This window comes from Stegastes partitus, unplaced genomic scaffold (genome assembly GCF_000690725.1).
Source record: "Stegastes partitus isolate 25-593 unplaced genomic scaffold, Stegastes_partitus-1.0.2 Scaffold906, whole genome shotgun sequence".
Classification (NCBI taxonomy): Eukaryota; Metazoa; Chordata; class Actinopteri; family Pomacentridae; genus Stegastes; species Stegastes partitus.
The window spans coordinates 108,920-124,176 of record NW_007578637.1 but is presented as its reverse complement, the minus strand read 5'-3'; the positions used below and the strand labels follow the sequence as shown (position 1 = coordinate 124,176).

The window sequence follows — 15,257 nt, the reverse complement described above, 5'->3', positions numbered from 1 at the left end:
CTGCTCTCTCCTCCAGGTATCAAACCCTACAAGTGTTTATTCTGTCAGAAGGCGTTCAGCCGCAGGGCCCACATGCTCGAGCATCAGCAGTCCCACACGGACAACTACCGCTTCAGGTGCTCCACCTGCAACAAGGGATTCACCAGGCAGAGCTACTACAGAGACCACAAATGTCCCACCGTAGGAAATGGACCAGAGACTGAACAAGAGACAGGAGAGGCAGAGGGAGACAAGGTTGCAGGATTCCTGAGGGCCAAGGAGAAGGACGGAGAAGATGACTGGAGAAGAAGCAGGTGTATGAGAAAAGCAAGAAGGTCACGGACTAGGGGAGATGATGGAGAGGGGGAGGACAGCTCAAAGGGCAGCCAGGTGGAGACACCTGGGGAGGAGGAGGAGGAGGATGAGGAGGAGGAGGAGGATGATGAGGAGGAGGAGGACGGAGAGGGAGAGGAGAGGGGGACTGACGAGGGCTGTCAGGCCGCTCTGTCCATCACGGCCATGGAGGAGCAGATGGTAGGAGAAGAGGAGGAGGAGGAGGACGGCGTGGATCATGGCGGAAAGCCCCTGGAGCAGCTTCAGAGCGATGAGCAGAACTGTCTGCAGCAGCCATGTTTGTAGTCTGAGGGACATTTTTCTGGATGTAGACCAACTAAGAGACTTGGTTATGAAAAACAGTCTGGGAATTTATGTTATTATTTGTTTTAAATTAAAACGTTATTTAAATTATTCACACTGCTCTTACTTCTTTAACTGTGTGACGATGACGTGGGAGAGATGTTGGATCTGTACCTCCAGGAGATCACTTCCATGTCCTCAGCGATTTATTTGAACTGATGTCAAAACCAGTGGCGACATTTTCTCTCATTTTAATTTGGAAAAAACTAAAATATTATAAGTTTACTCCTGTTTCAAAATGTGTGTGTGTCCATTTAAATGCTTTTTCAGTGAGGCTCCACTCCCCAGTACAAAGTGTTGGTGACACCTCGTCACCATCAGCCCTGTTTATCTATAGATATGAATAATACACAGTTACAGTCGGGGATGTTGTTTAGAGATCCGTCAGTTTCAGAGAGTCCACGGCTCCTCTGTGGGCAAGTGGTCCAAATTAAAAGTCCACATTGATAATAAAAAGAAAGACAGTTGAGAGATTTTCCTTTTATTTCAATATGAAGTGTAATCAGGCTGTAATTTAACTTTTTTTTTTTAACTTAAATAAAGAAAAAGGAAGTCAAAACAGCAAATAAAATGCATGTTGTATAATAAAAATGTGAAATGATAACGTGGAATTTAAAGGGAAATAATGAAATAACTGAAAAGCCTGCAAAAGTCTTCATGGGAAGATGACAGACAGTCAGCAGAGACAAATGCTTGTGAAATGGTTTCATTCTGCCTCAAATCGTAACTCATCTGCTGATCAGGCGAGCAGATCTGCAAACCCTGTGCAGCTGCGATTACAGCCATGTAACACAGATTTAAAAGCACTGATGAAGCATTAATTAGTCCAGAGGTTCTCAAACTTTTTGAGCCACGACCCAAACGATAACATAAGTTTGTGTTTGTGACCCCCCGATTTGAATTTTTGATATCTCATGAGTAATAACTTTGTTGTTCATGCATTAATGCGTTAAAGAATAATGTGTTGATTCCACAGATTCATCTCTTTACATTAACATGTTAATTTTCTTTTCAATGAATGAATGAATTGAATTTGTTTCGAACAAATGAAAGGGGGAAATAATATAAAAACAAAAGAAAATAATTTTAAAAAGAGCAAAAAACTAATAATAATATGGCATAATCAAATCATAATATTAACAAATATGAAAAAGGAGTGGGAGGAAGTTTACACTTTTAATTTTGACAGTCCTGATACACATTTATTTGATAAATGTAGGCTTTATTTATTTATTTATTTATTCATTCATTTACTTATTTATTTATTTATTTGTTTGTTTGTTTATTTATTTATTTTTACAATGATCTGGCGACCCCCTGAAATTATCTTGGGACCCCCAGTTTGAAAACCACTGATTTAGGGGAAGGAGAAGAAGTACCACTATAATAACGCTGTAGTACCACTGTAGTACCACTGTAGTACCGCATTACCACCGCTAGCAGCGCTGTTCCTCCAAGCTGCGCTCAGGTCTGCGCAATGCCAGCGCAGCTTGACGCTCGTGAGCACACCACCCATCATCACAGATACCTCAGCTAGCAAACCTGACGCTGTGCTAAGCAGGTAGCGGTACAATGAGAGATATTCTGCATGAGCCGAATCGCAAATAAAGTGTCCTAAAGAGGAAAATAAACAAGTAAGTCGTACAGAATGACTTTACGAGCTTGCTAATGGCGTTCTGCCTCAGATAGGTTAATGCTAGCACTAGCTAACGCTAGCTAAAGAAGACAAGCATGATGAAGCTCTGAACTGTCCTGATCGGGTCCGTGTCACTTGTGTACAAGCGATTATATCGCTGTAGTTTATTGTAGTGGCTCAGTTACTGACTAACTAGCGAGGCTGGCCCTTCATGTCACTAGTTAAACATCACGTTAGCAAGCTAGCTAGCAAGCTAACAGCGACATTGAGCTGCTGTGTTAGTGCTCACATTCCTTTTTTCCAAGTGTGGCATATTTGAAGCTGCAGGATATTAGGGACATTACGACATTATTGTTTTACCTGCCATATGTAATGCGATTTGACTTTGCACCTCGCCATACAGAGCTCTGTGGTGCTGGTTTCACTGGTTTCAAAACACTGCAAAGTAGCTGCTTCTGATCAACATCGTCCTTTCTGCAGCTGAAACGTTTCCATACAACAGACGTGGTTTGTTTTTGCAACCAAATCTCACCTTTCAGCTTCTCTGCTGTTCATTACTGTTGTGCACATCGAGATCCTGCATGTAAACAAACGCGGTGTCCTGTAAACAAACGGAAAACTGTGTGCACATTACTGTGTCAATGCTAAAACCAACTACCTTCAACTGAACTGTGATGAAACTGACCTCATGTTCACCAGCCCCAAACCCCTCACCCTGTCCATCCATCATTTCTGCCTCACCGTCGGAAATTCATCCTTGACTCCCTCCTCTCACACCTGCAACCTCACCTTTGGGCAGCATCGCAAACAGGTCACAAAAACAGCCTTTTCTATCTGAAACATATCGCCCGTCTCCGACCATCCCTCCTCCCTCCCTGCAGCTGAAACACTCATCCATGCCTTCATCACCTTCAGACGGGACGACTGCAATAGCCTCCTCTATGGTTTACCCTCCAAACTCCTCAAAAAACTTCAACTTATTCAAAACTCTGTCGCCCGTCTCCTCACCCACACCCGCTCACATCAGCCCCGTCCTCCAACATCTCCACTGGCTCCCTGTCAAACATCACGTTCAAGATCCTCCTCCTCACCCACAAAGCCCTCCATCATCTGGCCCTCTCCTACCCCACAGACCTGCTCCAGCCCCACACCCCTTTCCTCCGTTCCTCCTCTGCTCACCTCCTCGCCCACCACCAAGGACCAAGCATCGAACATGGGGGGACAGAGCCTTTTCTATCCCCCATCAGACATTGCTCTGACCTCCACACATTCAAGTCTCTTTTAAAAACTCACCTTTTCAAGATCGCTTCATTCAACTTGTTTTGTTCCTGTTTTTATCTTAAACCCTGTTCAGTGACTTTGAAAAGCGCTATACAAAATAAATGTATTATTATTAAAACAATATATCGCGCAGCTCTAGTAGCCACGTCTACTTATTGTTCTTTGATAAGCACATCCTCTTTACTTGTCTCCTGTGAACTAGGTCGTCCAAATGGTGATCATGTCAGGCACAGCCACTGTGCTGCAGCAGTTTGTCAGCGGGCTGAAGAGTCGAAATGAAGACACCAGAGCAAAATCTGCCAAAGATCTGCAGCACTATGTGACTACAGAGCTCAGAGAGGTAAAAAACAGAGATGCATTTGACAGACACCCGTCATGGGGATGCAGGGATCAGCTGCTTACACTTTGCTGGAGGTGCACATCGATCCACACATTGGTTTGGCTGTGACTGTCTTGTACCATGTGCAGCACTATGAAACATTTGTCTTAGTGGGAACGCTTTGTTTTCATTATTTTCACTTTCGTTAGTGGTACAAGCTGTTGATGCTTTTCTGACTTGCTGTTTTTTTGTGCCACAGTTGAGCCAAGATGAAGCCACTACATTTTACGATGAGTTAAACCATCACATATTTGAGCTGGTATCTAGCTCTGATGTGAATGAGAAGAAAGGAGGGATTCTCGCCATAGGTAAGCTTTCAACAATGATCAAGTTTATGGTAAATTCTTAATTTAAGAACTTGTGAAGCCTTAGATAAGAGACAGCCCTTGATGTGTATCACATGAAAAAGTACTAATTTGTATACATATCATATGTTTAAGATCTATTTTACTGTGACCATTTATTCCAGTGAGCCTGATTGGAGTAGAGGGAGGCAATGCCACGAGGATTAGCCGCTTCGCCAACTATTTGCGCAACCTGCTGCCTTCCAGTGACCCTGTGGTCATGGAGATGGCCTCCAAAGCCATGGGCCACCTGTCTATGGCAGGGGACACCTTCACTGCTGAGTATGTGGAGTTTGAGGTGAAGAGGGCCCTGGAGTGGTTGGGAGCCGACAGGAACGAAGGCCGACGCCATGCTGCAGTGAGTCACGAGCAGATAACAGGGATGATGATGGTGTTAGTGGTTCAAACACCAGCACATGTTGCCGGTGTTTATGTCTGACCAAGATGAGGGCAAATGACAGTTTGATGCCACAGACCGCTGCTTTTTGTGTGTTTTTTTTTTGTGTGGCTGTTTTTGCCTTTCCTTATTAGAAACAGTGTTAGATCTATTGCTTGCAGTCGGCAACGTGCAAATACAGAAGTTAAACGATGCCCCAAATGCCCCCTTTTATGGGATTGTGCACAAAGCCTGATAAATAAACCCGTTTAACAACGTCTTCCTGCTGTTTTAGGTTTGTCAGGCTGGCTCACACAAAGAAATGCTGCCTGTGTCAAACTGGCTTCGTAGTGCAGTCCTCTGAATTTGTATTAACAAATCAGAACTAATGTTGAATTAGCTGAAAAACAAGAGATAATGTTTGTGAGAAGTTGGTTAAAAATAAAAAGATAGTTACCTAAAGGTGCAGTGGGTGCAACTGATGTACGTTTTCTTGAACTTTAAAGCTCTTTTCTACACTGTAAAGAAGTTCTGAGTGACTGGACGACGGTTTTCTGTTTCTTCCAGGTGCTGGTGTTGAGGGAGCTAGCTGTGAGTGCGCCCACCTTCTTCTTTCAGCAAGTGCAGCCCTTCTTTGACAACATTTTTTACGCCGTGTGGGACCCCAAGCAGGCCATCCGAGAAGGCGCTGTGTCCGCCCTGCGTGCCTGCCTCATCCTCACCACCCAGAGGGAGACCAAAGAAATGCAGAAGCCACAGTGGTACAAAGTAAGACGTTTGCAAATCTCACATTTTGTCTAACAAAGAAGCAGTCTTCCTGAGTATATATTGCATTTGCCTAATGTTCTTCTAATAAGCAGCATCTGTGTTTTCCAGCAAACCTTCGAGGAAGCAGAGAAAGGCTTTGATGAGACTTTGGCCAAAGAGAAGGGGATGAACCGCGACGACCGGGTCCACGGCGCTCTTCTCATCCTGAACGAGCTGGTTCGCATCAGCAGCATGGAGGGCGAGGTAAGGTAAACTGCGGGCACATTCTCAAATCAGGAAGCAGAATATTCCAACCGCTGTCTCATGTCTCACCAGCGTATGCGTGAGGAGATGGAGGAGATCACGCAGCAGCAGCTGGTCCACGATAAATACTGCAAGGAGCTGATGGGATTCGGAACCAAGCCGCGCCACATCACACCCTTCACCAGCTTCCAGTCGGTGCAGCCGCAGCAGTCCAACGCCCTCCTGGGCTTGTTGGGCTACAGCACGCCTCAGGGATTCCTCAGCTTCGGGGCCACGCCGGTACCTGCCAAGAGCTCGCTGGTGGAGAGTCGATACTGCCGGGAGCTGATGGAGGACCGATTCGACCAGGTAGGATTTACAGTAGAGGTCTTTTTTTTTTTTTCAATATTGCAACTAGTGATAGAAATTAAAAGCATTGTTATTGATCCTGTGTAGTGAAACACACGTTACTGCCCACACTGCAAATTCTTTTGTGTAACAAAAGAATGATTTTGACAAAAATAAGAAGATGGGTTGTTTACAACTGTAAGAGAACAGTGTGTAAATATATATTTTCTTTTATGTCGTGCATTAAAATCTTGATTATGAGACTTCTTTGATAGACATCAAACTCTGCAGGTTGTACGTGCTGTTTAGGATGGAGGACCTCTTTAGGATGTCTTTAGTATATTTAATATGTAAGCGTTTGTTTACATTTTGTACGACCTCGTATAGTAAAGTAGAGTTTAACCTAAACGACACGATCATTTTGCTTTTTTGGAAGAAAAAACCAGCAGACAACATTTTTTGTTTTTTCACATTTTTATGACACTAAAGAAGATGAAACGTTCTTTAATCAGATAATAATGCTATCTAGCTCCCACAGCATGCCGATAGGTCGACAGCACAAAGCCACTGCTGCAGTTGGCAGATGTATGTATATTTACTGAATGCTTCTTTGTCCAGGTGTGCCGTTGGGTGCTGAAATACAGAACCAGCAAAAACCCTCTGATCCAGATGACCATCCTCAACCTCCTTCCCCGACTGGCTGCCTTCCATCCACATACCTTCACAGGTGGGACACATTTGAATCATCATCATGTCCATCGCTGTGTCTGCGAGGTTTCCTATGTCTACAGACAATGTAAAGAGATGCTTTTGGTTTTCCTGTCAGTGGGGTTTGCTGTAATAAACTGGTAGTTTAGCATAGTTTCTACTGTTTGGTTGATTTCTGCACAAATCTGTGTTCAATCATGTGATTATTTGTCCTCTGTGCAGACCAGTACTTGTCGGACACGATGGGCTACCTGCTGGGCTGCCTGAAGAAGGAGAAAGAGAGAACGGCAGCTTTCCAGGCTCTGGGGCTGCTGGTGGTGGCTGTCAGGGCTGAAATACAGCCGTACCTCTCCAAGATCCTTGAGATCATCAAGGCTGCGCTGCCACCCAAGGACTTTGCACACAAGTCAGTAACGGAGAAACACTCAATCGTTTCAGCATTTTGTAAATGATGCATCTTTATATTTAGGTTTTAGTCGTTCATCCTCCAAAACGTTCAAGGCTAAAAAACAAGTGTAAAATGAGTAGCTGATTTAAACTCATTGTGGCATGCTGTCTGTGAATCGTCTTTTCGGTCTTCCGTGTGTTGCAGGAGGCAGAAGACCATGCAGGTAGATGCCACGGTGTTCACCTGCATTAGCATGCTTTCCAGAGCAATGGGTCCCAGCATCCAGCCAGACATCAAGGAGCTGCTGGAGCCCATGCTGGCTGTTGGCCTCAGGTAGGACGGACAGGACAGTTTTCAGCTTTTCACAGACTGCTCTGCACTATATGTCTCCTAAATGTACGTTTTGGTTTGCACGAAACAGTTGAAAATAGATGGATACGCCTCCGTGTTCCAAGCACAAGGCTCTTCCTCAGACCTCTAAATAGAACAATACAGAGTTTTCCAGTTTTAAATACCCACAATCCATTTCAGGATTCTCTTGTACCACCTGTGCATCAAGAGATAATTCAGAAACAAAAACGACACCGAGGTTGCAAGCCTTTTCACAAACAGTTCCTGACAGAGCACCCGGACGAAAAGACAGATTTTTGTAAACTGCTAGTGCTGGGGTGGGCTGCAAAGTTAGCATTGTCTCCTCGCAGCTAGAAGGTCGCCGGTTCGTGTCCCGGTGAGGACACCCGGGATCTTTCTGCGTGGAGTCTCCATGTTCTCCCCGTGCAGCGTGGGTTCTCTCCGGGTCCTCCGGCTTCCTCCCACAGTCCAGAAACATGTTGAGGTTAATTGGTGATTGTAAATTGTCCGTAGGTGTGAATGTGAGTGTGCTTGGTTGTCTGTCTCTAAGTGTAGCCCTGTGATAGACTGGTTACCTGTCCAGGTGAACCTGCCTTCACCCTGAGTCAGCTGGGATAGACTCCAGCCCCCCATGACCCTGGTGAGGATTAAGGTGTAGAGATGATGGATGGATGGATGGATGGATGGATGGATGTTTGGATTTGCACCAACAAGCATCTTTACGACGATAATACAAAGTTGTTTGTCACTGTTTCCGTGTAGTCCTGCACTGACGGCTGTGCTGTACGACCTGAGCCGGCAAATCCCCCAGCTGAAGAAGGACATCCAGGACGGTTTGCTGAAGATGCTCTCCTTGGTGTTAATGCACAAGCCGCTGCGCCACCCCGGCATGCCCAAAGGCCTGGCGCACCAGCTGGCCTCACCGAGCCTCACAAACATTCCAGAGGCCAGTGACGTCGGCAGCATCACTCTGGCCCTGCGTACGCTAGGAAGCTTTGAGTTTGAGGGTAAGATCCTTTAAAAAAGGCACAAAAGTATATATTGTGTTTGGTTGAGTGTCCATATAGTGGACAGAATGTCAGCGTCTTGTTCCAGTTGCTCCTAATGAGGAACACTGAGAGAAAACGTGCTGCACATCTGTATTTTTGCTTCTGGCTAACAGTCGCTGAACTTGTCTAAACTTTTCTTCTGGCTGTGTATCTTGAGCTGTGTGATGTGTCAGACAGAAAGTGAAAGAAGAACTAAAAGATAATTCAAAGTAAAGGGCTGATGCTCATACAGTGGCAATTAGATATGTTGTCGAGATATTGTTGTCATAGAAACAGAGCCCACAGGCAGTGTGGGAGTACTTTGATTTAATGAAGTGCTCCCCAGCGCCCTGCTATGTGGATACGTGCCCTTATTTTGTTCTGATATACCAAACTTTATTGATTTCAGTAGAGAGAAATGACCCAGTGTGAGTAGCGGCTTTACAGGCTTAGAAAATGTTAAGTAAATAACTGGTGGAATTGATGTATTGCTGCCTACACACGACATGTGACGCTGAAGGCATATAGCAACAGGCATTCGATCGAAGGAGAGGAAAACATGGTCTGACTGAACTGACTGGAGTAGTTCTGCAGTTTGGTTCCTCATAGCAGCAGAGTGTGTCCAGCTGTTGGGGCTGGATGAAGGCGACTGCTTTCATTTTTGTCACCAAGCTGACCTGCTTTAAGTTCTCTAGCTGCAGCTCTAAGGTTATTAGAAACAATCACAAGATCAATCAGGTCATTGTTAAATGAAGCTGTGATAGGATACACCTCGCATGGTTTGTGGTCATCTGTTATGGCAGTACAAACAGTTGTGATGCCCCGATTGACACACTATTGTCACTTCTTTCGCCAGGACACTCCCTGACCCAGTTCGTACGCCACTGCGCCGATCACTTTCTAAACAGCGAGCACAAGGAGATCCGGATGGAGGCAGCACGGACCTGCTCGCGCCTCCTCACTCCTTCCATCCACCTGATCAGCGGCCATGTTGTCAGCCAGACCGCCGTACAGGTTGTCGCAGATGTGCTCAGCAAGCTGCTCGTCGTTGGCATCACCGATCCAGGTAACGGAGAAGACAGAGCTACTCGCAGTGGTACTGATCTTGATCACGTGGTAGCGAAGGTGTCAGATGAATAAAAATGCCCCGCCTTTTCTTGTGCCGCTGTAGATCCAGATATCCGGTACTGCGTGCTGGCGTCCCTCGACGAGCGCTTCGATGCTCACCTTGCCCAGGCTGAGAACTTGCAGGCGCTGTTTGTTGCGCTGAACGATGAGGTGTTTGAGATCAGGGAGCTCGCCATCTGCACGATTGGACGCCTTAGCAGCATGAACCCCGCCTTTGTCATGCCCTTCCTTCGCAAGATGCTCATCCAGGTAGGAGACGCACAGCAGGTGGCTGAGTTGAACGATTCGTTGTGTTGGAAATCCCGTTTGACTTTTTAACCCTCTGAACCCGAAACCTGCAGGTGGGTTTGAAAGGCATGTTGTCGAACCAAATCAAAACCTAAATCTAATCAAAATTGCTGGCATGATGGCATTACTGTGTCATACTGCACAGCACACATTTTTGAGTCCTCTCTGATTCTAGCTGTGGTTGTGCTGTTTCCCTCGAGGTAGACAAATTTATATTGTATTAAAAAAATGAGACTGCACAGAGTAAACATGTGACAGGAGCAAAAAAAATGACTAGAAAACTCCTAAAGAATGTAGATTTAATTTTAAATTTGTATATTACATTTTTTTCCCCATCAGTCCACATTTTCATTAACCTGTAATGAAAATTATCGTAAACATGTTTTTAGAATTTATTGTGCTTCTCAAAAATGTAAAAACTAGAAATTTTCTTCATCCACTACATTTGTTCTGCTTAAAACAATCATCAGTCTGCTGTTTTGTTTGAAAACCTTTAGAGGGCAGCAAAGGCTTCTGAAAATGTTTTAATTTAAATGACATTTTCTTTGTTTTTATTTCAGACTTTGCTCCCATAACACTATTATTCACACCATGTCTTAACCTCTGTAAGTTTTATTTTCCCAGGTAGAGAACAATGGGTGCCTCATACCAGCTCTGTTTTCTTTTTGCTGCAGATCTTAACGGAGTTGGAGCACAGTGGTGTCGGTAGGAACAAAGAGCAGAGCGCTCGTATGCTTGGTCACCTGGTCTCCAACGCCCCCCGCCTCATACGGCCGTACATGGAACCCATCCTTAAGGTACAACCCTGCAGCTGTTTATTCACCCAGTAGACTTTCTCTGAGTAAATCTGCAAACACCTTGCAACATCATTTTGCATAAGCCCTTCACGTTGTTTGTTTGTCTGATTGCAAGAAGAATACCGGGGTTCAGCTGGTTCAGTGATCACGGTTCTTTTGCTTTTGCAGGCTTTGATCCTCAAACTAAAAGACCCAGACCCCAACCCTGGAGTGGTTATTAGTGTCCTTGCAACCATTGGCGAGTTGGCTCAGGTAAAATCAGGTTCTTGTTCTATGAGCCTGTGGTTTTCATACGGACTGCTGCTCACTGAAACTAAATAAAGCTGAGAAGAACTGGCTCGCCGTGTTCACGTATTAGAATTTTTTGATGCAAGCGATCTGAGCTGGTTGTTTTTTTTTTTTTTTAAGTGAAGAGTAGAGGCTAGGGCCCCACCCACGGATGTTTACCTTGCTTCACTTTGTCCAGGTGGCTGAATGGTCTCAGCGGAGGAGTCAGAGAAGCACAGTTAAAAGCAAGCAGACCTTGCAGTTCAGACAGAGTGCAGGAGATGCTCAGGTAGAAGTGTGCGTGACCGACTCAGTGCAGGAAGAGGCCCAGGTGCCGAGGAACCAGGAAACAAGGAAGACACAGGAGAACGTAGGGAATGCACATGACTGATACTGAATGCCATGTCAGCTTTGGTTTGTAAAAAACATACGACACAGCCTGAAAACAGCTTTGTGTAGAACTGTAAAATCTGTAGCTTTGGCTGTTGAATACTAATCGACTCCAAGCAACATAAAGCTACAATAAACTCACTTATAAATTCATGTGGTCATTTCAGAGTAAAACTGTGAACAGAGCACTATTTTATTTCAGTGTTACTGAATTGAGTTTTACTCCAGTAGATCTATAAAATGGTACAACACGTCTGGCTTAGTCAGGAATAGAATAGTACAGTCCTGGATGTCTTTCCATTGTTGCTTTAAGATTGATTTAGTAATGTGATTTGGTAGTTCAGGATATTGATTTTAATTGGGTCTGTGCCTGCCCTGACAGGTGAGCGGCCTGGAGATGAGGAAGTGGATGGATGAGCTTTTTCCAATCATCATGGACATGCTTCAGGACTCCTCGTCACTGGCCAAACGACAGGTATGTGAAGACATTTTGGTTAGAATACGGCTGATAAAAGATGTCACAATAAAATGCTTGTTTTGGTCATTATAATGCTGATCAACTTTATGGCTTTTTTTTTTTTTTTTTTTTTTTTAACAAAGACCAGTAAGAACAAAGTTTTATCTGAATTTAACCACTTCAGTGTATTTATCAAGGCACATTAAACACATAAGAAATGTACACACATAAATAAAAAATAAGTAAACCCCACAGTGAGTGCACAGAGCCACCACACCATCAAGACCATGCAGAGAAGTCCGTCCTCAGAGCTTGTGAGTCACTCAAATGAAAGTGGTTGGGGTCACGGTGTCATGGGTGTTTTAGATGGCAAAGCCAGCCTCTGACAGCCTCCACCGGCGACAGAACAGAGAAAAACCAAGAGAGGCCCAGGCAGATGTTGACTCGCACACTTTGGGAGACCTGAAGCGACGCCATCGGGCGAGCGATTCTCTACAGTGTTTTCATTTACACACTTTAAGATGATCAGAAAAGCACAATTTTATCCACAATTTACACGTTACAACCGACAACCAGGCAGCATCGTTACTGAGCTCGTTACCAAAATACATTCAGTTCTAATACGTCAGCTAAAGAAACCGGTTTAGATTACTGTCTCGGTGGCACAACCTTGAGTTTGATTTTACACAATTACAGACTTTCGACTATAAATTGATGCAGAAAAGGCACAAATTCATAATTTCGGAGTTTATAAAAATTCACCAAAATGCAAGAAATTAAGGTTTTGATGTTTAAATTTCTGAAGACACCGAGGCTCTTTCTTAATGAATGCTAAATGGTCTGCACTTATATAGCGCTTGACTACCTTAGCGGCACTCAAAACGCTTTACAATAAGTTTCTCATTCACACACATTCATACACCAATGATGACAGAGCTGCCATGCAAGGTGCTGCCTGCCATTGGGGCAAACGTCAGGACTGTGGAAGGGCCAGGGATCGAACCACCAACCTTGCGATCAGAGGACAATCCGCTCTACCACCTGAGCCACCCTGACCCTATGCATATAATAGGTTATATTATATTCTTTATTAGTCATGAAGGGGGAACTCTTTGATACTGTTCAGCCAGCTCTAGGTTAGAGCTTCTATTCACACCTGATAATACACTCAATGCACACCATCGTGGCATGTTTTAATACATATGTGCAGTTTATTCATCACTGTTAACCATGTAGTGCCTCTGACTTTCCACCAGGTGGCTCTGTGGACCCTGGGCCAGCAGGTGGCCAGCACGGGCTACGTTGTGGAGCCCTACCGCAAGTACCCATCCCTTCTTGAGGTGCTGCTCAACTTCCTCAAGACTGAGCAAAACCAAGGCATCAGGAGAGAGGTATGAATAGGTGCCCTGCTCACAATTTTCACATTTTTTCCTACAGTTCTTGTAATAGCAGCGTGAACCCTGCTCTGGCGCTCATAGTGACTCATTGTAAGGACCACAAGCCCGGCCTGCCTGTCAACGTATACTCAACAGGTCCAGATCTGGTTAGATATATTGACTCTGACTGGAAATTATAGTCACGTGAATGCATACAGTATGAAACTATGCACGTTTTCCATCATTATGGGGAACTTTTTCCTAAGTGATGTAAGTGGTAATTGTCATAGTTTCTTCTTCTTATATGTAGGCACAGAGAGCATACTGTCACTCACTATATATGATATGTGGTGTGAGAAAAAGACTTGGGCAGTCTACTGTAGATCTCTGTTTTTGTTATGTTCCAAATAGTCCCGTCTTTGCCAGTATGTGGCTGAATATGCTGCTTCAGAAATACTCTGGCTTTTTAACTTCTTTTTGAATTACCACAATCGTACAAATAGTCCTGAACGCTGGTGGACAAGCCAAAGTTAAAGTCACGAAGTCTGACACGTGAACATGTCTACCTGATTATTATATGGTGAAGGGCTAATTCTGTGTCTCTTCCAGGCCATACGGGTTCTCGGGCTTCTTGGAGCTCTGGATCCCTACAAGCACAAGGTGAACATCGGCATGATCGACCAGTCTCGGGACGCCTCCGCCGTCAGTCTGTCCGAGTCCAAGTCCAGCCAGGACTCCGGTAGGCCTTGTTTCCAGTGGCAGTTTTTAAATATTGTTTCACCGAGACCCGCGCTGTGGATTAGTTTAACTTTTTATTTGCATTCCTCAGAGTTACAGCGGTATCGAGTTTTTAGTGCAACAGCTGGAAAGTCTCTAAATTAACATGAACTTTTTTTTTTTGAAATCTCGCTGTGCGGGTCCGTCCACTGGGAGCCGTGGGCTTGTTGAGTTGAAGACGTGGTGTTAAGGCCATCTTGGAGGACTGTGTTTATCCTCATTCACATGCTATTAGCATTTTTGATGATTCAGACATATTTTCGGGGGCGAGGACACCATTAGGAAAGGGAATATTTAATTTATACATTTTGTTCAGGTGTAATCCACACGGTTGCTTTTTCACGCAAAGCTCTGCGAGTTAAATGTCGTGCGGCACAGTTTTTCTCAGGTGAGAATGTGATCGCTGTGGAGGGGAACTGATTTCAGCTTCACTTCTATGAATTGTTGAATCTGGCTGTCCAAAAAACACTTACTTCCAGTTGGGCTGTTTCACATTTTATAACCCTACAGCTCATTAGAAATAGAGCACGATGAGGTGATATGTCAATGCAGTCGGGGGGAAAAAACACTTTATTTTTTTTCTAGGTCTTGCCCCTGCATTTGAGAAGTCGGCAATATCTATGGCTCTGCGATTTGTATGAACCTTAATTCTTTGGGATCTGATTCCTGGCTTCTGTCTGATCTACATCCTACCAAACATCCTTCAGAATGCGGCTCTGCCAGCTTAGAGGGAAATATAACACGGCTGAAGTTGAAAGGGGAGATGTTTAATTTAAGGTGACCCACTTTGGACACATCTCAAGCATCTGTTTAATAGACTGTCAGAGATTTGTGTCCCAGTTTTTTATATGGAAGAATTTAATGCTGCTGGAGCCCGTACACACTTAAACTCATCGTCATATCAGTTGAGTTGTTCTAGTTTGTCATCATAAACAGTGACAACATGATTAAGATCCACGTTACTGATTACATTTCTAACCATTACTTAGTTCTACCAGATGAGGGTCGCATTTCTCCCCGAATTTATGTTGTTTTGGCTCATATAGGATATTCAGAAGAAGCTGCAACAGTCTACGACCCCGAGAAGTTGCATTAATCTTTATTTCCCACTCGGACCGAAATTTCTGAGAAATTTGTGATGCAGTTCGCCATGTATTAGAGTTAAAACATGTGATGAAGCGTCGCTACAGGAGACTGTCGCACAAAGGAGGTGGCACGAATTTATGAATTTGTGAAACCGTTGACAGTTTATAGGCCGGGTCAGACGAGGTGC

At 44.4% G+C, this 15,257-nt stretch overlaps 2 protein-coding genes across 3 annotated transcripts in view; both read left to right on the top strand.

Moving 5' to 3' along the window:
- znf341 (zinc finger protein 341) overlaps window positions 1–728 on the top strand; it is a 14,429-nt gene extending 13,701 nt beyond the window's left edge. Inside the window, exon 14 of the mRNA XM_008293720.1 lies at window positions 17–728. Coding sequence (XP_008291942.1) covers window positions 17–618 — 602 coding nt within the window. The 3' untranslated portion in view covers window positions 619–728. The remainder of the gene's footprint in view (window positions 1–16) is intronic.
- A 1,452-nt stretch (window positions 729–2,180) lies between these two features.
- The window catches only part of mtor (mechanistic target of rapamycin kinase), a 94,693-nt gene continuing 81,616 nt past the window's right edge, over window positions 2,181–15,257 (top strand). For both annotated transcript variants that reach the window (XM_008293719.1, XM_008293718.1), the window contains exons 1-18: window positions 2,181–2,309; window positions 3,795–3,932; window positions 4,171–4,279; window positions 4,441–4,673; window positions 5,259–5,459; window positions 5,568–5,702; window positions 5,775–6,050; window positions 6,648–6,756; window positions 6,960–7,143; window positions 7,330–7,458; window positions 8,239–8,483; window positions 9,361–9,570; window positions 9,676–9,881; window positions 10,595–10,717; window positions 10,886–10,969; window positions 11,757–11,849; window positions 13,088–13,222; window positions 13,817–13,946. In XM_008293719.1, the coding sequence (XP_008291941.1) occupies window positions 3,804–3,932; window positions 4,171–4,279; window positions 4,441–4,673; window positions 5,259–5,459; window positions 5,568–5,702; window positions 5,775–6,050; window positions 6,648–6,756; window positions 6,960–7,143; window positions 7,330–7,458; window positions 8,239–8,483; window positions 9,361–9,570; window positions 9,676–9,881; window positions 10,595–10,717; window positions 10,886–10,969; window positions 11,757–11,849; window positions 13,088–13,222; window positions 13,817–13,946 (2,731 nt within the window). In that variant the 5' untranslated portion in view covers window positions 2,181–2,309; window positions 3,795–3,803. The remainder of the gene's footprint in view (window positions 2,310–3,794; window positions 3,933–4,170; window positions 4,280–4,440; window positions 4,674–5,258; window positions 5,460–5,567; window positions 5,703–5,774; window positions 6,051–6,647; window positions 6,757–6,959; window positions 7,144–7,329; window positions 7,459–8,238; window positions 8,484–9,360; window positions 9,571–9,675; window positions 9,882–10,594; window positions 10,718–10,885; window positions 10,970–11,756; window positions 11,850–13,087; window positions 13,223–13,816; window positions 13,947–15,257) is intronic.